Source organism: Adiantum capillus-veneris, chromosome 26, assembly GCF_014529385.1.
Source record: "Adiantum capillus-veneris isolate H3 chromosome 26, ASM1452938v2, whole genome shotgun sequence".
Taxonomy (NCBI): Eukaryota; Viridiplantae; Streptophyta; class Polypodiopsida; order Polypodiales; family Pteridaceae; genus Adiantum; species Adiantum capillus-veneris.
This window is the reverse complement of record NC_140956.1, coordinates 15,790,920-15,811,956: the sequence shown is the minus strand read 5'-3', so window position 1 is coordinate 15,811,956 and position 21,037 is coordinate 15,790,920. Positions and strand designations below refer to the sequence as shown.

Below are 21,037 nucleotides of genomic sequence, written 5' to 3'. Positions count from 1 at the left end.
TCTAGACTAACTTGACTGAACTGAACCTTGGCCATGATGTAGCTTGCCCACGGACACATAGGGTTGGATGTGTCACGTGACATTCCCTCCTTTTCAAAGTGAGGTACTGATACCGAACTGTATCGTGTCGAGGGAGATCACCAATAGTATCCGGAATCCTGGAAGGGACTCTTCGCCGGCCCACGCTGATGTGTGGGTCGTGCGGTACTTGAACTGCATAAAGGTCTGCAATGCTTGCTTCTTTGGGCCGCGCCGATAGCAACACAAAGTCTCCCGTGGCTCCTTCGATGCTTCAACTTCCTCGAGTGTCATGCTTCTTTCTTCTTCAAGAATCTCAGAGGCTGAAAATTCCTGAAACCACTTCCAACACAAAATCATGAACATACCTATTCCATGTAAAGTGAGTGGAAAAAATCTTGTCTTCCTCAAAGACTATGCATGCAATGTAGATGAACAAGGAGCCGGAGTGCTTACCCGTTCACCACATACACGCAAACAATGAGATCGAATCTTTCTCTTATGATCTAAAGCAATCAACTGTGGCAATTCACAACGAAAATGCCCATGCTTGGTGCTCATACTTTCATGTGCTCTTTCTACAAATGTGTCGTGCCAAGGAAGAGACATGGAATGTGACTTCCTTGAATGCATACTTTTCAGCTTTTCATGAATAATCCGCATACATCCGTGCTCATTCATGAGTGAAACGTGCTCAACGTACAATACGTCATGCCTAGGAAAAGGGATCACATAAAAACAGTGACTAAAATACAGAAAACTATCACGAATAAAACACTCGTACAATGCGTGCGTACTAATCATGCGAACACATAATACTTGTTGTGATGGTTCTTTGGACCTAGGCTCGAGAGTCAAGATCGGTTCTTGCGGAGGGGTTCTTTGGACCTAGGCTCGAGAGCCAAGATGGATCCTTCGTGATTGATCGTCTCTGCAATGATGTTAGCTTCACTAGAGAAAGTATCAACTAACACATCATCCTTCTTGTGAACAATCACATCTTCTTCATGCAACTCATCATGCTTGTGAGAAATCACATCTTGATCACGCAAATCATCATGCTTGTCATTGTCATTCAAATCATCATGCTTATCATTGTCATTTAAATCATCATGCGTATCATTGTCATTCAAATCATCATGCGTGTCATCATGCAAATCATTGTCATTCAAATCATCATCATGCAAATCATGTGTGTCTTGCTTTGGAGAAGAAGAGACTGAGAGAGTCTCCTTTTCCCGAATCTCTTGCATCTGTGCCTGAACTCGAGAAAAGAGTCGCAAGAACTCTTTCATGTGTTGGTCGCTCTTTTCTTTGACGGCGGCTCCCATTCTTTCTTGGTGTTTGCGCTCCATTTCTGCTTTTCTTTCTGCGTGTTTGCGATCCATTTCTGCATTTCTTGCTTCGCGTTCTAACTTGCTTTTCATAAACATCTGCTCCAACTCCTCCATAGGAGTTAGTGCAATCCTTGACGTAGATGGGTAAGGGGGAGGGTCGGAAAAACCTCCTAGTGGGGAAAATTCTTCTTCGCCTCTCTCATGCTCATCACCTCCAAGCGAAGTATCCATTCTGCTTCGAGTGATGACCATACATTGAAGTCGTGGGTTCTTGTGGTCTTGGGTTCTTAAGGGTCTTGAGGTTCTTGGGTTCTTGGGTTCTTGAGTTCTTGAGGTTCTTCTTTCGCTTGCAATTTGTGTTCGAGAAGGATCTTCTCTTCACCTGAGTTCTGCTCTTTTCCGCGGGGGCACCCCTTGGCGGCCTTGCGCTCTCACCAAGGTTGCTTTTTCCCACCTCACGTTGATTGGCCGGCCGCTAAGTGCACTGTCCGCTCTCAATGAGTGAAAAGAGGCACAAGGGGAGGCTGGACAAGCCCTTCTTTCCTGGGATTCTTGTCACTCTTCAAAAACACGAGTAGTAATCGACACGCCCAAGCGAACTTGGGTTCGTGCGACCGCAAGAAGCAAAAAAAAAACTGTGGTTCTTGTGGTTCTTTCCTCGAGTGATACAGAACACTGCCAAAGCTCTAATACCAATGTAAGGTGTAGCGTAATGAATGTTTGAACTTTGCTCAAGATGAGTGCTCCGAACTGTGCTCAAGGTTCCTTTTGTTCTTATGGAAGGGAGAGCCTTCCGTTCTTAATGAGAGAGTGCAATGGACACACAAAGTGAATGGACACAGTGCGAGAAAGTGTATGAGACTGAGAGATAGAGAGAGAAGAGAATACGACACCAGAGACGTCGTAAAGCCCTCCTCCGAAGGCCCCACTCTCTATGGCGAGAGCGGTCTACTATTGATTGCACAAATCTCTACAATGCTTGGACTTGCCAACGATGTCGACGACAATGAGGACGACGACGAGACGGGCTGAAATCTGAAAACTCTAATGGCTGAAATCTGCAAATCTTTATCTGCTGAAATCTGACTCTATGTCGGGGACGATGTCGATGGCGACGATGCGATGACGACTCGCTGAAAACGTAGATGCTGAAATCTGCGTTTTCCGGGCTGAAAATGTATACCTTGCGGAAACTGACCGTGCGGCGAGGATCTGCTACAGGAAGGTGAGATCTGCGAGGTTCGGGACTTCTTCTGCGGTGTCTAAGGGCTGAAAACTGAAAACGCTGAGGTTTCTTGATGATCCGTCGCGGTAAATCTGCAAAACGCTAGGGCTGAAAATGGCTCTGCTGTCGCCGGATGGCCTGCAACTGCAAAACGCTAGGTCTCTTGTTGAGTCTTCTGTCGCCAGGGATCTGCAAGAGCAAAAACGCTAGGGCTTGGGGTTCTACTGAGAAGTTGCCTGTTGAGCGAGTGCTCTTGCTACCTCTTCTGCCAGAAAGTGCTAGCGCTAGGTTTGCTTATATACAAACTTACTCAATTTTCCCTACCTACTTTCCAACAAAAGTCACTTAAAAATAAAAAGTGAAAAATGTCAAAAATAGGGAAAATAAGCGTATGCACTGTAAAAATGCTATTGATGGGATCTGACTGGAATCTGATAGTCATGTTGTGTGCAACCAGAGGATATGTATCTAATCTAACTGTTTGGACATGCACGGTCTACGAACAGACTCACAAAAGTGCCAGATCACTTCTTATTCTAGACTGACTGAACTGAACCCCGGTCATGCTGTAGCTTGTCCACGGACACATAGGGTTGGATGTGTCACGTGACAGCAGTTCTCATCATCTTTTCACCCGTAGATTGACGGGCAATCTGAGATTGCCAATTGAGTGTTTTAGATTTATTGAAGTCTTACATCTCGGATCAGAAGACTCAATGGGAAAAGTATCTACCTTTGGTGGAATTTGCCTACAATAACACGATACACTCTTCGACGGGGAAGGCGCCATTTGAGATTATTGAAGGTTCTATGAAGGTTCCACCCTTCTTAAGGACAAAAAATAAGATTTTTGAAGCTGATGAGTACACGGGCGACTTAGACGCGGCTTTTGCCAAGGTCCGCGAGGCTTTGCAAAAATCTCAAGAACGACAGAAACAGGCAGCGGATCGCCATCGTTGTGATTTGAAATTCAAGGAGGATGATTGGGTGCTCTTACATTTTGAGAAGGCACGCCTGAGAAAGAAAAAGGGAAAGGAGAGGCTTTTTCCAAAGCTTAGTATGAGATACTATGGACGTTTCTAGATCTCCGAAAAGATCAATGATGTCCCCTTCCGACTAAAATTGTGTGACACTTGGAGGATTCACAATGCATTTCATGTGAGTCTCTTGAAACCTTTCAAAGGTGATGTGCCTGATGATGGGGAGCCCGTTGAGCAACCAGAAGTGGAGGAAAACGAGGAGATCCTTGTTCTTTAACAGATTTTGGCACATAAGGACACAAAGACTAAGGGTAAAGTACGAAGGCGGTTCTTGGTTAAATTCAAGAACTATCCTGCATTGGATGCGAAGTGGATGGAGGAGGAGGACCTAGCAGATACTCCTGAGATTGTGAATCTTTACCTTGAAGCTTTTGGTTTAGCATAGTCTATTCCAAATGGAACCCATAATTCAGCTTGGCCGCAGATCTGGTGCAGTGGGATGCACAAGAGAGCAGTTACTCCGCTCCTTTGTCAACAGATGCCTTGATTTTTAGAATACTAGTCACTGATGTCTCTTTGAGCTTCAGGGATACTTTGTTTAACAGATGCCTTGATTTTTAGAATACTAGAGTCACTGATGTCTCTTTGAGCTTCAGGGATACTGAGAGCTGACAATATTCTGTTGTATGACTTTATAAAATGGAATTCCGGAATATGAAACTGATTTGTTCTTGACTTGTTTTTGAGTGCAGGAACTGACATACGAAATGACTGCAGCATTTTGGTCTAAATGATCTCGAATAGACATGGTTGCAAAAGGGGTTAGTCAATCGGGCATCTATGAGGTCCTTAGTGGATCTGGATGCGATTGCTAACTACATTGCCGATAAATCATGATCTAAGATCCGAATGAATGTTGAATGTGATGTGTCATGTGATGTCCTGTGATGTGACTGTCGATTGTACATGTGCCAGATGTGTGTTCCTAGTGCATCGGTACTAACAGTCAGTGTCTGCGAAGACAGTTTACGGCTTCTGTCTGTTTTGCAGGTGTAATCAAGGGCGATTACAATGCTTTCAAGAGGGGGGTATGTCACAAATATGTGACGTGGCTACCCGGAACACACCTACACTGCCCGCAGACAAAGGGATGACGTGGTTGCCTAGTACTCACACACACACACGAGGCAGCAATCCCGGAAAGTGCGGAGCAAGTGACACGTGGCAGGCTGTACGGACGCCAGCGCAAATTGCGGATTTCCGTACTGCTGACCTGGCAACATGTACAACAGATTTTGGCAGCTTTTCGGCGATGCTTCATTCTACGCAAATAGAAAGAGAGAGATTGAGAACTCTTTTGCTTTATTTTATAAAAAGCATAAGAGAGAGAAAGAAGGAGCCTCTGCTTTATTTTATGAGGGTTTTATTCTTCAAAAGCTTTTGGAATTTTAGCCTTTTGATTTTCAGCTTTTGGGGCTCTGCTTTTGGCAACCCTTGTAATCTTTAAATATGTGAGCAGGCCACTCACAACTCAGAGCATCTGGACACAGAGTCTGAGTGTGAGCGCCTGTCCGCACTCTTGTACTTTGAACTCAGATTAATACAAAAAGAAATACTAAAAGGGGCGCCAGTCTTTGGGGCCAATAGCTCTAGGCACGGAACTCCGCCGGGCCAGTGTCGAATCAATTGTGAACTGTTTTGAAGTGGTTATTTGTGCTGTCGCGGTAGATTCTTGACTTGGAGTGTCCAAGTCTGTTACAGCGTCCCTTGGGGTATTTCTTTATTGTTGATCTTCTTTGGTACAGTTGCCGGGTGGAGCTCTCGTCCGAATTTTGCAATTACTCAAGTTTGAGAATGACTTCCTCAAGGTCATTGTTTTATAGAGTCTTGGTGTTGCTAAATTAGCTTTATTTGACAGAAAAGTAATTTTAAATGAATTATTGGATTTATAAGTGTGAGGATTTTCTCGCTTGGGACACCAAGAAAAATAATTCTAAATGAATTATTGGAATTTTAAATGAGAGGGTTTTTCTCATTGGAGACATCCAAGTATAGATATTTCTAGTGTGTCATTCAGAGAAATGATGGGAGCATTGTAAACGTGAATATTTTTATGTTAGGTGCAGCGGAATGAATGTTGTATTTTCTCAAGATTAGTGATCTTTATTGCTCAAGGTTCCTTTTAGTTCTTAGGGAAAGAGAGAGCTTTCCGTCTTATGGAGAGTGCTATGATCACGAACAAAGTGAGTGGATATTGTGCGTGCAAGTGAATGAGACTAAGAGAAGGAGAGAAAAGAGATACGACACCAGAGAGGTTTGTAAAACCCTCCTCCGAAGGCCCCACTCTCGTCGGCGAGAGTGGTCTATTCTTTGATTGCACAAAGGTGTACAATGCGTATGCAATGGACTATGCAACTTGGTCTATGCCGATGACGACGACCACGACGATGACGATGACGACCACGACGACTGAAATCTGAGATCTTCTAATCGCTGAATTTCGGGACTGTTACGGTGGCTGAAAATGACTGTTTTGGCTGCGTTTTTCGAGGCTAATCTTGGGGGATCATCTGCAACCGAATGGGGGAATCTGCTAATGTTCTGCTGCTGAAAACCTGCGCTTTTATCCCTGCTGAAACTGAAAACGCTGAGATCTGCTGCAGGTTGCTGGCGTTTTTGAATGAAAAACGCTGGCTGAAGTGCTGGCGTTTTTTATGGCTGAAAACGCTGGACTGAGGGGCTGCTTGGGCGATCATGCAAGGGAATGGAAGCAGGGGAAACTGTTGTGGTAGGAATCGCCAAGGCAAGGGATGGAGATGGCGAGGATCTACTGCGCGAGGGGGGTTCTGCTAAGAAGTTGCCTGTTGAGCGGGAAGCTCCTGCTGCCTCTTCTGCTAGAAAGTGTGAACTTTGGTTTGCTTATATATTAACTTAGCAAAATTGCCCTACCTACTTTTGTAGGAAAGTCACTTAAAAATAATAAGTGAAAATCCCAATAAATAGGAAAATAGGCTAAATGCACTGGAAAATTCCCCGAACTGATGCTAATGGATTCTGATGGGAATTCCGATGATCATGCTGTGTGCAACCGGAGGATATGCATCTATGCTAAGTGACTGGGCATGCACGGTCTACGAATAGACTCACAAAAGTGCCAAATCACTGCTAATCTAACTTGATCGGACTGACTGAACCCTGCTGTGGTGTAGCTTGTCCACGGACACATAGGGTTGGGATGTGTCACGTGACATCCCCTCCTTTTCAAAGTGAGGTACTGGTACCGAACTATATGGCGTCGAGGGAGATCGCCAACAGCATCTGGAATCCTGGAAGGGACTCTTCGTCGGCCCACTCTGCTGTGTGGGTCGTGCGGTACTTGAACTTCATAAAGGTCTGCAACGCTTGCTTCTTTGGGCCGCACCGAAAGCGACACAAAGTCTTCTGAATCTCCTTTCTTGCTTCAACTTCGTTTAGAGTTCTGCTTCTTTCGTCTTCAAGAATCTCCATGGCTGAAAATTCTTGAAACCAACTCCAACACAAATCATGAACATACCCATTCCATGTAAAGTGAAGGAAAAAAATATTGTCTTCAGTAAAGACTGTGTATGCAATGTAGATGAACATAGAAACGGAGTTACAACCCGTTCATCAAACACATTCAAACAATGCGGTCGAATCTTTTCTGTTTGATCGAAATCAATCATCTGTGGCAAATCACAATGGAAATGCCCATGCTTGGTGCTCATACTATCATGTGCTCGTCCGGAAACTATGTCATGCCACGGAAGAAACATGGAATGTGACTTCTTGACATACAAACTTTTCATGAACAATCCGCATACATTCGTACTCATTCATGAGAGAAACGTGCTCAACATACAATATGTCATGCCTAATAAAAGGGATCACATACCGATTGTGACTAAAATACAGGAAACCTTCACGAATGAAACACTTGAACAATGCATGCGTATCAATCATGCGAACACATAATACTTCCTGTGATGGTTCTTTGGACCAAGGCTCGAGAGCCAAGATCGGTTCTTTGGGATCTATCGAATCTTCTTATGGGGGACCTGTGGACCTCGAGTCGAAAGCCAAGATCGATTCTTGGTGATTGATCGATTCTACAACGAGGTTAGCTTCGCTAGAAAAAGCATCCACTAACACATCATCGTTGTGAACAATCACATTATCTTCATGCAATTTATGATGCTTGTGAGAAATCACATCTTGATCATGCAAATCATCATGCTTGTCATTGGCATCCAAATCGTCATGCTTAGCAATATCATTCAAAGCATCATGCTTATCTTTGTCATCCAAATCATCATGCTTGTCATTCAAATCATCATGCTTATCATGGTCAATCAAATCATCAGCATGCTTCACACAATCATGCAAATCCTATGTATCATGCTTTGGAGAAGAAGAGACTGAGAGAGTCTCCTTTTCCCGATTTTGGTGCATCTGTGCCGGAGCTGGAGAAAAGAGTCGCAAGCGCTCTTCCCTTCTTGCTTTGATCTCGCGATCAAATTCTGCTTGGCTTGCTTTGTTCGCTACTTGTCTTTCTACTTTGGCTTCTGCGTGTCTGCGTTCCATTTCTTTGAATTCACGATCAAATTTGGCTTGTCGTTCTTTGGCTTCCAAGCGTGCTTGCTCGTACTCACGCGCTATGGTTGTCATTCTTGCGGCATGTCTTGCTTTGCGTTGTAAAGTCTGTTCCATAAACAACAGCTTCAACTCCTCCATTGGAGTTAGTGCAATCGTTGTCGTAGATGGGGAAGGGTCGGAAAAACCTCCTGGTGGGGAAAATTCTTCTTCGCCTCTCTCATGCTCATCACTTCCAAGCGAAGTATCCATTCCGCTTCAAGTGATGATCATTCTGAAGTCGTGGGTTCTTGGGGTCTTGGGTTCTTAAGTCCACGAGGAACTTGGGTTCTTGCGGGTCTTGGGTTCTTAAGTTCACGAGGAACTTGGGTTCTTGAGGTTCTTGAGGCGTTCTTTCGCTTGCAAATCGCGTTGGAGGAGGATCTTCTCTTTACCCGAGTTCTACCCTTTTCTGCAGGTGCACCCCTTAGCGGCCTTGCGCTCACACCAAGGTTGCTTTTTCCCACCTCACGTTGATTGGCCGGCCGCTAAGTGCACGGTCCGCTCTCAATGAGTGAAAAGAGACACAAGGGGAGGCTGGACAAGCCCTTCTTTCTTGGGATTCCTGTCACTCTTCAACAAAACACGATTAGGAATCGCCACGCCCAAGTAAACTTGGGTTCGTGCGATCTCAACAAGCAAAAAAAATTCTTGTGGTTCTTGTGGTTCTTTCCTTGAGTAATGCAGAACACTTCCAAAGCTCTGATACCAATGTTAGGTGCAGCGGAATGAATGTTGTATTTTCTCAAGATTAGTGATCTTTATTGCTCAAGGTTCCTTTTAGTTCTTAGGGAAAGAGAGAGCTTTCCGTCTTATGGAGAGTGCTATGATCACGAACAAAGTGAGTGGATATTGTGCGTGCAAGTGAATGAGACTGAGAGAAAAGAGAAAAGAGAGGTTTGTAAAACCCTCCTCCGAAGGCTCCACTCTCGTCGGCGAGAGTGGTCTATTCTTTGATTGCACAGAGGTGTACAATGCGTATGCAATGGACTCTGCAACTTGGTCTATGCCGATGACGACGACGACGACGACGACGGCTGAAATCTGAGATCTTCTAATCGCTGAATTTCGGGACTTTTACGGTGGCTGAAAATGACTGTTTTGGCTGCGTTTTTCGAGGCTAATCTTGGGGGATCATCTGCAACCGAATGGGGGAATCTGCTAATGTTCTGCTGCTGAAAACCTGCGCTTTTATCCCTGCTGAAACTGATGATAAAAAACGCTGATTGCTGAAACTGAAAACTCTGAGATCTGCTGCAGGTTGCTGGCGTTTTTATGGCTGAAAACGATGGACTGAGGGGCTGCTTGGGCGATCATGCAAGGGAAGGGAAGCGGGGGAAACTGTTGTGGTAGGAATTGCCAAGGCAAGGGATGGAGATGGTGAGGATCTACGCGCGAGGGGGGTTCTGCTAAGAAGTTGCCTGTTGAGCGGGAAGCTCCTGCTGCCTCTTCTGCCAGAAAGTGTGAACTTTGGTTTGCTTATATATTAACTTATCAAAATTGCCCTACCTGCTTTTGTAGGAAAGTCACTTAAAAATAATAAGTGAAAATCCCAATAAATAGGAAAATAGGCTAAATGCACTGGAAAATTCCCCGAACTGATGCTAATGGATTCTGATGGGAATTCCGATGATCATGCTGTGTGCAACCGGAGGATATGCATCTATGCTGAGTGATTGGGCATGCACGGTCTACGAATAGACTCACAAAAGTGCCAAATCACTGCTAATCTAACTTGATCGGACTGACTGAACCCTGCTGTGGTGTAGCTTGTCCACGGACACATAGGGTTGGGATGTGTCACGTGACATTTTAAGGCTACCAAGACGGGTACCTCTGACGTATCTGTGCTGTAGATTTCAACCGTGAAGCCGATGCCGCCAGTGATGCCCTTGGCTGCCCTGAGTGTATTGGATGACACCAAGGCTATGTAGGCAAGCTCCACTGCGAAGAGGTGCCTAGGGAGAGTGTTTCCATCGCAAGAAGCTGTTGTTTTTCTCTGTTTTCAGCTGATAGATGTCATAGACGGGGCGATTTAGGAGAAGGAACCTGAGAGCACACCTCTTCTATGTGTGGGATTGGAAGAGAGTACTTCTCCTCGTAGAGATCTCTTCCGAGAAGTTGCTTTTCGAGAACCGAGTTGCGTTCCGAGCGTTGAGACTTCGAAGGTAACGCTTTTCTTGTTATGACCTTTGAGTGTTTGTTTGTAGGTATACTTCCTCTTCGCGAGGGAGTAGGAGGCTGGAGCAAAGGAAGGTCTACAAGAGAAAAGCGCCCTGAGAAACTAGAGCCAAATCAGCCCAAGGGTTTGAATCTTACCTTCTAGACTTAGGGCATAGCATCCCTCTATTTGTTTCCGACTCTATTCCAAGAGTCCTCTTTTGTAGAAATCCTAGCGGAGATCCTGCTTTCCTGGACGCGGAGTTCTTCCTTGGAAATCAACTTCCGGATTTTGAATCAAGAGTATAGCGCTCTCAGATTCGTGAATCTACTTCCCAAACCGGGGTACGAAAGGCGAGAACCTTGGTTCTCGAGGATTTGGAATAAGGAACAAAAGTTCCTTGGAATAGGGTTTTGCCCTGAGGCTTCCAGGAACCATCAGGTCTTATTCTAGAACGAACGTAATAATACGTTCAATCCAAGTTCTTGTATAGACTTCTCCCCAGTAATAAAGATACTTTTGAGAGAGGGGGGGGGGGGGGGGGGGGGGAAGGACCAGCCCATCTTTTGGTCCCCAATACTGTGTCGATCCCCTCTCTCTCTCTCTATATATATATAATTATTCCAATTTTCTTCTTTTAGTGATAGGCTTCATTATGGCTGAGTCTACCCTTGATCTTTAGAGTCATGACAGAAACTCAGACTGTGTTGATGTATGCTCATGTGTGTGCGCGTGTGGTGTGTGTTGTGTTGGGGAGCGTATGTTAGTACCTAGTTCTACACCCACTATTGGGCTCTGACGACGTTAGTGGGGATGTTGTGGTATTTAATCGATACTATGCATGATGGAGCTGATGGTTATATTATCTTGTGGGTGACTACCATGGGTCTATACCTTGCACTTTCCTTCAAGGGTGAATCTGGGCTTATCCAGGATTCCTCTAGGTATATATATATATATATATATCCTCTGAATAAATTCTATTTATCCGAGTATACTTTATATTGTTATGTGCTCCCGTTTGTGACACTCGGCCTCCTCCTTTTACAAGGCTTCAAAAGCCTAAAAGTCATCTGCTTTTAAAACTTGGTGCCACAAAAGCTCCAATAAGTCAAAGCTTCTCGGCTAGAATCAACCATGTTGGCCACAGCCATACACTGCCACATCATTGTCCGTACAAGCTAGAGCGAAATCTGCTGCTATTTGCTCTGGGATTCATGCCTGCAATTTGCGTTATCTTGCTCATAGTCCTTATTTCGGCTCAGCTCAGCCTTTCGGATCCACAATTTCCTCGTCATGCCACGTCACCGAGCTGTGACACAATAGTTGTACCAGGATCCTATCAAATATTCAACAAGATGTATGCAACAAGACCAAACACTTTGGCGGGATCCAACCCCCTCAAAAGTAAAGATAACGAAGGGGCTAAAAGCCACTGGCTCAAGTTTTCATTCTCTGTAACAAGTGCTACCTTGCTCCCTCAAAGCATCAAACCTTCCTACAAAAGTATCAGAACATGGATAACACATAAGAAGCTTAGCCTTCGTCATAAGCAACTCATTTTGTGCAGATTATCATGAAAGACTAGACTGGATTCAAGGGGCTACTTGAAAGTGGAAATCTACAATCAAGTTAAGACACACGAGATGAATCATGATGTACCTTCAATAGTTCAAAAAACCTGTTTACTTTGAAAGTGCCTTAAAAAGGTTTCAAAATTTCCGAAATGTAACTTTCTTGAGTTGTAGAAACAAGTTTCTTGGTGATTATTTGTGGCATAATTCAAACTTGGCTGTTTTACAGGAATAAAGCACAGGATGACAAACCATTAGGTCCTCGCTTCGACGTATGCTTCTGTGCTTTTACATTTTACATTGAACAAGCCTTTTTGAATGCGGTTGATGTGATCTAAAAGGTTATTGTCTCATGCAACTCTGTATATGCTAACTTCTATAACAATCAGTGTTATCTATAGATGACAGCAGAAGAGGCAATTAGCTGTCAATTAGAAGCTTTACGCAACAATGATCATCCTCATGCAGATTATGGTGTGGAGGTTATGTATAAGGTAGGAAAAAGGCTCCTCTTGGATATTTGAAACTTGCTGTCTAATTTATCCTTGGCAAATTGGCACTTAAGTAGGAAGTTTTGTAAAATTTGTTTCTTTCCTAGCATTGGGTCTTACTGTGGCTCCTGCTCTTTTGTAATTGACAGCTCTCTTGTAGGTATAGCCTTTGGCCATAGCTTCTTAGATCTGATGCTTTTTGTTTCTTTGCAGTTTGCTGGTTTTGACCCTTTTGAGCGCTCTACGTACTTTGGACCCTTCTTTGATTTAGGACAGGTAAATTAATGTTCTAAGCAACCGCTACTTCTGCAATTATGTGTATCACTTGAGGAGAATTAACAATGAAGAATTCTGAGAGAAAATCCTGCTTGTGTTGGTAGTTTGAAAGGTTTAGACGGATATTTCATCATTCCACCTATCGGGTACTCCTTGGTCATAAGGAAGCACAGACTCTGAGCAGCTTATATGTTAACGAGGTAACCTGCTTCATCTATTTTCTGATGATTATTGCATCTATATCGTTCTGTAGTGCCTTAGTGCATCATTGTGCTGTTGATGATTGCAGCATTGTTTCAAGCAAAGGGTGTGGGTTATGGGTGCACGTCCGAATGAAGAGGAGATTTTCGAGTTCACTCTGTTGCAGGTATGGGATAGCTGACAGCTCCACAGGTTTGTGGTGCTTATTGGTTTTAGCTTTCAATGGAGTCTTACACTCAGTGCTTGTTGAACAGAGAGTTGGTGGCTGCTGGGATGGCTATTGGTTAACTCAAAGCCTTCGCCATGATGGTGATGGCATCAGTGGTGGTATAGCTTACTAGTTCGCTATTGAACTAGTTTTGGTGGGTCGTTGTTCTGTACATATATTACCGGGGATCACATCACTTCGTGCTACAAAGGAAGAAGAGAGTATTTGGAGCTGGCGAGAGGCTTGTACATAGTAGGGATACAGGAGTATAGACATGATCCCCATGGCAATTTGTAATGTGCGCTATGGCTTCTTGAGCTCTAGGGCTCACCTCCAGGAGTCGAATGTATCATTGCAGGAAAATCTTCCGGAGTAAATTAGACATTTTGTAAGTTCACCTCATCGATTTATCAACTGATGGATGAGAGTTCTCTTGTAGTAATGTTATTGTACTTTCCAAGAGTTTAAAGTTGATTATGTATGTATTCTTTGCACTGATTTGTGCTCGCTTTTTTGCACACTTATTTGGTATATGCAGAAAAAATGGCCGTCTGCTTGCATGTTATTAGGTTAACGATGGTATTAATTGCATTGCACCACTAGTTATAATTGATGCCTTGTGTGTACACCATCTGATTACGAAAATGGTCAGAAACAGGTTGATCTGGGTCAATTCTGAGTAAAGTTGATGCTAAGATGCAGTGTCTACAATCACATAACTAGATTTATAGTGTAAATTTCCAGGTTGAAAATGAGAAATCTCGGTTTTCATTTTGTTGGACCGGTATTTTCAAGGTTAAAGTTTGGACATTTTAGTTATAAATTATGGTAAGTACGTTATATTTTGGCATAAATCATAAATCCTGGTTGTATTATTAGATTGATCTAGCAAATCAAGGCCTAGAAATTGGTTTTTGGCATGCCCAAAGGGCTAAGGCCATAGTGATGTGTTCCTTTTTCATTAGGAAAAAGGAGAGATTGTTTTTAAAAAAGTACATTTTTTTATTCGTTGATTGCCAGAGCAGACACTCATTATAAAGATTTATAAAGATAGAGCTTTGCAGACACACATAACAAGGATTTTTGGCCTGCCCTGTTGCTAATGAAAAATTCACAATTTTTTTATTGGTTAGTAGACAAACATTCATTACAAAGATAGAAGACGTCCCTTTCAAGGACTGAGGAGTCCGGACTTCAATAAGTAACACTTATAGGAATATATTGAAAGATCTATCATATCTCTCTCTCCCTCTCTCATCTTTTTGGAATTCTCTCTACCTTTCTTTTAAAATCGTGCCTGCATGCCATCAAATCTATGGTGCATTATACCTGGATGGAAACTCTGAAATTAAAATCAGAAAGACCCTTTGCCCTTTTGATGCTTGATGTGGGTTTGGCCCGCAGCTCTCCTTGCAACTGCAGCTCAGAGATCTACCTTCCTGCAACTCATGGGTATATCCTCTCTAACCTCCCCGTAAAAACTCTGCACCGGTCCCCATTCCCCTTCTTCTTTCCCTTCTACAACCCTTGACTTCAAAATGACACACAAGAAGCCCTTTTCTTTGGTAGCTAGTGCCTTGCAAGCCAAGATGCACAGAGAGAGAGAGAGAGGCAGCTGCTTCGTGCCACGATGCTGCGAGGCTACGATCTGTAGCACAGTTGGCCTTCTGCTTATACCTCTTGGTAGCTGAGGCTTCTTCTTCTTCATTGAAGTGTACCCCCTTGCTGCAATGGCCGTGTTTGAGAAGAAAGCTGTGAACCCCATGCGATCAAGGTGCAGAAGCTTGTGCTCAACATATCAGTTGGCGAGAGTAGCGATCGTTTTACAAGAGCTCGTTTTACAAGAGCTGCCAAGGTTCTTGATCAGCTAAGCGGGCAAACTGCTCTCTACAAGGTGAGATCTTTTGGAATCAACAGGAATGAGAATTTGCTTGCTATGTTACTGTTCGAGGAGCTTAGGCCATGCAACTATTGAGAGTGGCTTGAAGGTGAAAGAGTACGAGCTTATCAGAAGGAATTTCAGTGACACGGGATGTTTTGGCTTTGGCATTCAAGAGCACATCGATTTGGGTATCAAATACGACCCATCTACTAGTATTGATGGCATGGATTTCTATCTGGTGCTTGAGCTAGCTGGTTATAGAGTTGGTAGCAGAGAGAGGGCCAAGGCTTTTGTTGGCATCCAGCACAGGGTAAGGAAGGAAGATGCAATGAAGTGGTTCCAAGTGAAATATGAGGGAGTCATTTTGAACAGACCTCAAGCTATTACAAACAAGCTAAGTGAAGCGTATTGTAGCATCGAATCTCCCATGATTATTAGTGTTGAGTGGGGTTTGAGTGCTTGCTGGCTTTTGCATGTAGTGGTCTCAGGGCTTCAGGATTTTTGAAGGCTTGAATTTTTTTAAAAGCCTGTAATACCAATTCAAGCAAGATACTTTCGACAAGAACTTCAGGTTTTGTATTCCCTTTTGTATTGCTTCAGACTTCTCATGACCTGCCTGGAGGTTCCAGGTATTGTTGTCCCAAAAAATAAAAAATAAAAAATAAAAGAGAGAGAGAGAGGCATTGCGCGCGAGAGAGAGAGAGAGAGAGAGAGAGATGAAATGAAATATATTAACGTCTACAAAAGGCCAAAATGACCTATGAGACCAACTGATTACAATGATGAGTCTAGTACCAAGTTTGGGTACAAACAAAGAAAACTACGAACCAAAAACTGAGATACCGACTCTTATGGGTGGTGGTAGGCTGAGCAATGGTATCATGCCACAAGGGTACAAAGTGGGGATAAGTGTCACCATGATACAATATAGCAGTAGCATGAAGCCTATCCTGATCGACACTCTGGGTGTCATGCTAGAATTCTGTGGATCCTCTGCCGCAATCTCCGCCGGTACTGTGTGGCTCCCCTCCGCAGTCACGGTCGTCTCGATCTCCCCAACTCTATAGCTCAGTCAATGAGAGTACCACTGGTGTGTGTATGGGTGAGAACCGAGCTCTGTGATGGTGGTGTCTCCTCTGCCTTTGTGGTACTCGGACTGAAGAAATCTGAGATGCGTCTCTGGGACTGTCTTTGTCTATGCCCTCTCAATAGAGAGTCTCTATGTCTCTGTATCTCAAGTAGAAATAATCCGAGACATCTCTAATCCTGATATCTCATGACTCTATCTAACGAGTCAAAACCATCTCTGCATAAACAATGAAAGCGTCCCCGTATCTCATAGTGACTGTGCAGTGACATATGTAGTGAAACTTTGTCTCTGGCTCTGCATGGCATAACTGACATATCCTACTGTCTGCTGGTATGCCTCTGAATCTACCAGTCTCAATCCCAAGTTGGTGTGAAGATGTGCAAATCTGGCCTATGGCACATCGTAACCCATGAGATAGATGTGTGTCCATGTAGCTGGCCGTGTGACAAATCCGTCTGTCGTGAGTTGGAGAAGATGCTCTCTATAGAAAGCCCTCTTCGTAGAAGTTGCTATGGTGTCTTCCTCTTCTTCGGCAATGCTATATTCATTTGTGTACTCAAACTTCGTCACCCTGCTCTCTAAGCCCTCTGTACTTGCAGCCCTTGCTTCAGCATTCGCTGCCTTGTGCCCTTGCTATCCCTTGTAGCCTCTGCCTTGTCGTCATCATTGCCCTCCAACAACAATGGCCCTGCTGCCCTTGGGAACACTTCATGGCCTCCCTGTCTGGTGTAGCAGGCATACTTTTCCTACTCTCTACGACCCATTGGGCCCTGGCCGACATTGCAGATGATTACAAGCGGGAAATCCAGAGTGCGTTGGTGCAGGTGTGAAGCACCTTGGGGCTAGACAAGGCCGATCCAGCTACTTGTGGGGATGCTGTCAAAGTGCATCGCCAGACTTTCTAATGAGTGGGTCGCAAAGGCCTGTCGCGAGAAGAAATTTTCTGGTAAGCCCTCTTGTAGCAAAATCTATTCGGTGGTGCATGCTGCCTCTGGACACTTCGTTGGCTATGGTGATGGTGCTCCTCTTTTGGCAAAGCATTGCACCCAGCTCGTAGAAGAAGTTGACATTGCGGAGAGGATAGTTTTCCATTCTGGTTGGCAAGCTAGTGATCCTTGGCAGCTCACATGGCTGCGATAAATTTAGGGACCTCTGGAATTGAGATCTACATGCGGCTGAGAGAAATTGCCTTTGTTCTTTAGCTTTTTCTTTCTGCTTTTCTGTCTCATAATTTTGTTACACTGTATAATGATGATGCCAGATGTATTAATGGAATGATCAGAGAGAGAGAGAGAGAGAGAGAGAGAGAGAGAGAGAGAGAGAGACTAACATAGATTTTTATCTCACTTTATCTCTTCTAAGGCCGGGTTCACAGTGGGCGGCGGAAGCCAGTGTATTTTCCTCCCGGCCAATCAGCAAGCGGGCTTTTTGATGCCCCGTTCACAGTGGGCGGTGGAAGATGCTGACAGGGCAGCCACGTCAAGGCAGAGATGTGCTTTTTCTCTTCCACCGTGCCCTGTTTCTCTTCCGACCCCCCCCCCCCCCCCCCCCTCGCCCGTGAGCACTTCCACCCTGACAAGCGTCTCCTGCAGCCTATGAGGACTCGCCATGCAAGCAAAGCAGGCCACGCAGCTACCGCCTTGTGTGAATAGCAGGGCGGTGGAAGACGAAGGCTGTGCTCTTTTCCGCCTGGAAGTGCTGAGGAGAAGGTTTTCTTCCACCCTTCTGGTCTGAACCCACCCTAAGTACTCCAACCTTCAGGTAGTACTACGGTACCGTGGCATCAACCATCTCTCTATGGAATGCTCCCTCGCAACGCGCAATTTAGGACTTGGATATGATGCCTCTGTGTTATTGTTTTACTTCATGCCACCATAGATGCAATCCTTTCTTTCTCTTCCTTTTGGTTCTCATTTTTCCCCTACTCGCGTGGTGCACCCCGCCCCATGCCTCTAGCTCCCATGTTGTGAACTCGTACCTTATTCTTCCTTATGGCCCTTCTAGTATAATTGCCTCCATCCTTAGATTGTCTGCATTCTTCTCTTCCGACAAAGGCTTCTCTTTTGGCTTCCTGAGTGTATGTGATTGCCCCTCTGCAGTTGTTGCCTGGCTTGGGTGCTGCATAGAAGGACAAAACTGGTCAGGGCTTTGTAGTTCTGAAGGTCTTCCCTTGCTCATATTCTTGGTGGTCTGCTTGGGTGCTGGTCAGAAGGACGAAAATGGTCAGGGCTTCGTGTATTCTACTCTTGCTCACTAGCTTCAGCCGCGTCGCTATATATACACAAGAAGTTTTGGACAAATTCTCACAATAATTCCTACATTGTGACTTACCTCAACATCATGAGCTAAAGGTCCCCTGCCCCCAATCATACCTAGCTAGGTACGCGGTGCCTCTCGAGCAGAAGCTCCTGATGTTATTCATTGTATGAAAAACACTGGAAAAGACTTCGTTTTCCTACATGAGAAAATTTCTAAATCTTCTTGTGCTAGTTCACTTCAAGGATGCATTTAGGACTTTCCCTTGAGGAGGTTTGATGGTCTACTTGTGGGCATTTCATTAAATGTTATTAGGACCTTCAATGGGTTGATTCTTCTCTCTCTCCTTCTACATGAACCTTCTCTTGTTGGGCTTTCGTGTATGGGTTGTTAATAAAAAAAGGAATAGAGCTTGAGTTTTGGCTTTCTGATTTGAGTGACTATTTATGGCCTGTTTTTGAGGACATTGGAGTTGCATGGGCAAGGTTTTTGCTCAATTGAATGGAATGGGTCTCTTCAATGGGCTGTTTTCAAAGCTACATACATAGCGTAGAAGAAGTGTTAAGATCGCTAAATTTCATTGAATTCCATCTCCTAAAAGCCAATTTATTGCCTCGCTCCACTAGTGTGAATAGATTAGGCACCAAAAGACCTACAAGTTAAGTATGATCCTCACACACCCTTGGTGTAAGGTTCGAGGTCGCTTCGTATAGGCCTCGCCTTTGGGCTTCGCATGTTCTCACCCACATATAGTAATGAACTATCAGGTTGCTTGTTGCTAGGTCACTTGCTTCATAGGAGACTCTTCCCACCATCTACATTCCTTCTCCTCTTTCTTATTTTGGTATTCTTGCCTCGGTCTAATTTGGCTTCTGCTAGCTTATGACATATAGAAGCAGTGATCATCCAGCAAGCTGATTTGGTTTGTTCACTTTTGAGCCGGGCTTCAATAATATAGCAACAATTTTCCTCAATTGTAACTCGTGTTTGGCTTTATTTGGCAAATCTTTCTCAGGGATTTTGGAGGCTTGGAAGGACAATTGAAGGAGATTATTAGTGTAAGGCACTAATTTTTCCAATTGATCCTTCCACTAACCCATCATGTCTCTAAAATTTGTCAAGTCCTATTTTACTTCAAAAATATTTTCCTTCTTCTTAGTTGTGTCAAGCACAGTGTGCTAGGCTATCCGCTGGTCAACAATGGTTATGTAAGTGATTTAATCAGTAGGTTCATTGCACAAGGGATAAATAGCTGGAGAAAAGCTAGGCAGCTCATCCCCTTGCATCTGTATGGCATCCATCAACACTAGTGAATTTGGAACAGTTTTCATATACTGCTTTACTAAATCCTTTTCCACCATCATCATCTTCCTTGTTATTCAAACTAGTTGTTTTGCATGTTTGAATTCAAACGTTGTCCTTTGTTTATTTTCCTAATATTAAAGGTTGACTCCCTTAAATTGCCAAATAAAGAGGTCCTCCTAAACCCCATTCTCTTCTTAATGTATACACTTATTAATTATATCCCCTTCAGCACATTGTTGGTAGCATTAAGCTGTCTATGCTTGCTCGTTAGTAACTCAGATTTCGTGATTTTTTGTTGAACCTCTTTTGCCAGATTTTTGTTATGAGCTACCAATTTAGTGTTCTCATTTTCCAATTTCTTAGATTCCTATTGGAGCTCTTTAATTCTGTTTTTGTAGTAATTCCTTGCTTTCCATTTTTCCTTTAGTAAGCTTTCTAGTTGCTAAACTCCTTTTTGCCACTGTTGGTAACTACTAATTTCTTTTTCAAGCTATTTTTGCAAGTGGCTAATTTCATCAAACTCCCTATGGGATTGAGCGTTAATATATTTGGCTACAACATTGACTATAGTGTTTCATCCGGTTTGGATGGTGGCAATATAGACATCTATTATTGACTTAGCATCATTCTCATCACTATTAAATTGTATTACGAGAGAATAATAAGGTAAATGGTGGAAGTCAACAAGGGTGTCAATGTGGAACTTCTATCGAGGTTGCTTTTTCTATAAACCTTCTAGCTTGTCAGGCATTCTTATGAAGAGAGTAATGGAGGTATTGGTTGTTCCTTGAGTTGCTTTCACCTGCATTGTGTCTTTAGTGTAAGATTGTTTTTTGTGGTTCTTAAATTTCTATTGTTGTTTCATTGTTAGCAACATTCCGAACAGTCAAGGTTACAACAACAAAACTTTATGATAACTTTACTACTAGGTCTGCTAACCTTTGAGTCACTAGTCTTTCAAGCTGATCTGATGTACTCTTCCCTTTACCTTTCACCAGTTTCCAATGTTGTTTGTCATGGTGCACTTTTTCTTTGTTACTGGTTCAGATGAACCCTCTTGATCTTTTCTTTTGAAGGATAATGTCAGAACCTTGGTGTGAGTTGGTTCGCCAATACACAAAATGCCACACATACCAGGCATTGAGTAAATTTGATGCTTGACTTTGTAGGTTTGTGCTACAACACACTAATACAAGATGGTACTCAAATCATTGGGGTAGGCTTTTTTATTAGATCGAGAGCTTCTATAGAGAATTTGTATGCTACCTTGTGGGGTAAATTTTCCACTAGAACACCCTGTCCCTGCACCTTTCTCTTTTGCTTCATTTCTATAATTTCTTGTTGGAAAGTGTTCACTTCTTGAGGGGTTCAGACCTTAGGGTT

At 43.6% G+C, this 21,037-nt stretch overlaps 1 protein-coding gene and 1 pseudogene across 2 annotated transcripts in view; both read left to right on the top strand.

The window, feature by feature from the left end:
• The window catches only part of LOC147423054 (DNA-directed RNA polymerase subunit beta), a 45,673-nt gene extending 32,054 nt beyond the window's left edge, over positions 1–13,619 (top strand). The window contains exons 2-7 of one of the 2 annotated variants that reach the window (XM_086501132.1): positions 12,175–12,217; positions 12,347–12,439; positions 12,650–12,712; positions 12,817–12,912; positions 13,002–13,079; positions 13,168–13,619. In XM_086501132.1, coding sequence (XP_086357258.1) covers positions 12,175–12,217; positions 12,347–12,439; positions 12,650–12,712; positions 12,817–12,912; positions 13,002–13,079; positions 13,168–13,254 — 460 coding nt within the window. In that variant the 3' untranslated portion in view covers positions 13,255–13,619. Of the gene's footprint in view, positions 1–12,174; positions 12,218–12,334; positions 12,440–12,649; positions 12,713–12,816; positions 12,913–13,001; positions 13,080–13,167 lie in introns of both variants that reach the window. The other variant, XM_086501133.1, reaches the window with a different exon arrangement.
• Positions 13,620–14,722: 1,103 nt separating this feature from the next.
• Positions 14,723–15,622, top strand: LOC147423053 (large ribosomal subunit protein uL5 pseudogene; annotated as a pseudogene).
• Positions 15,623–21,037: the final 5,415 nt, after the last annotated feature.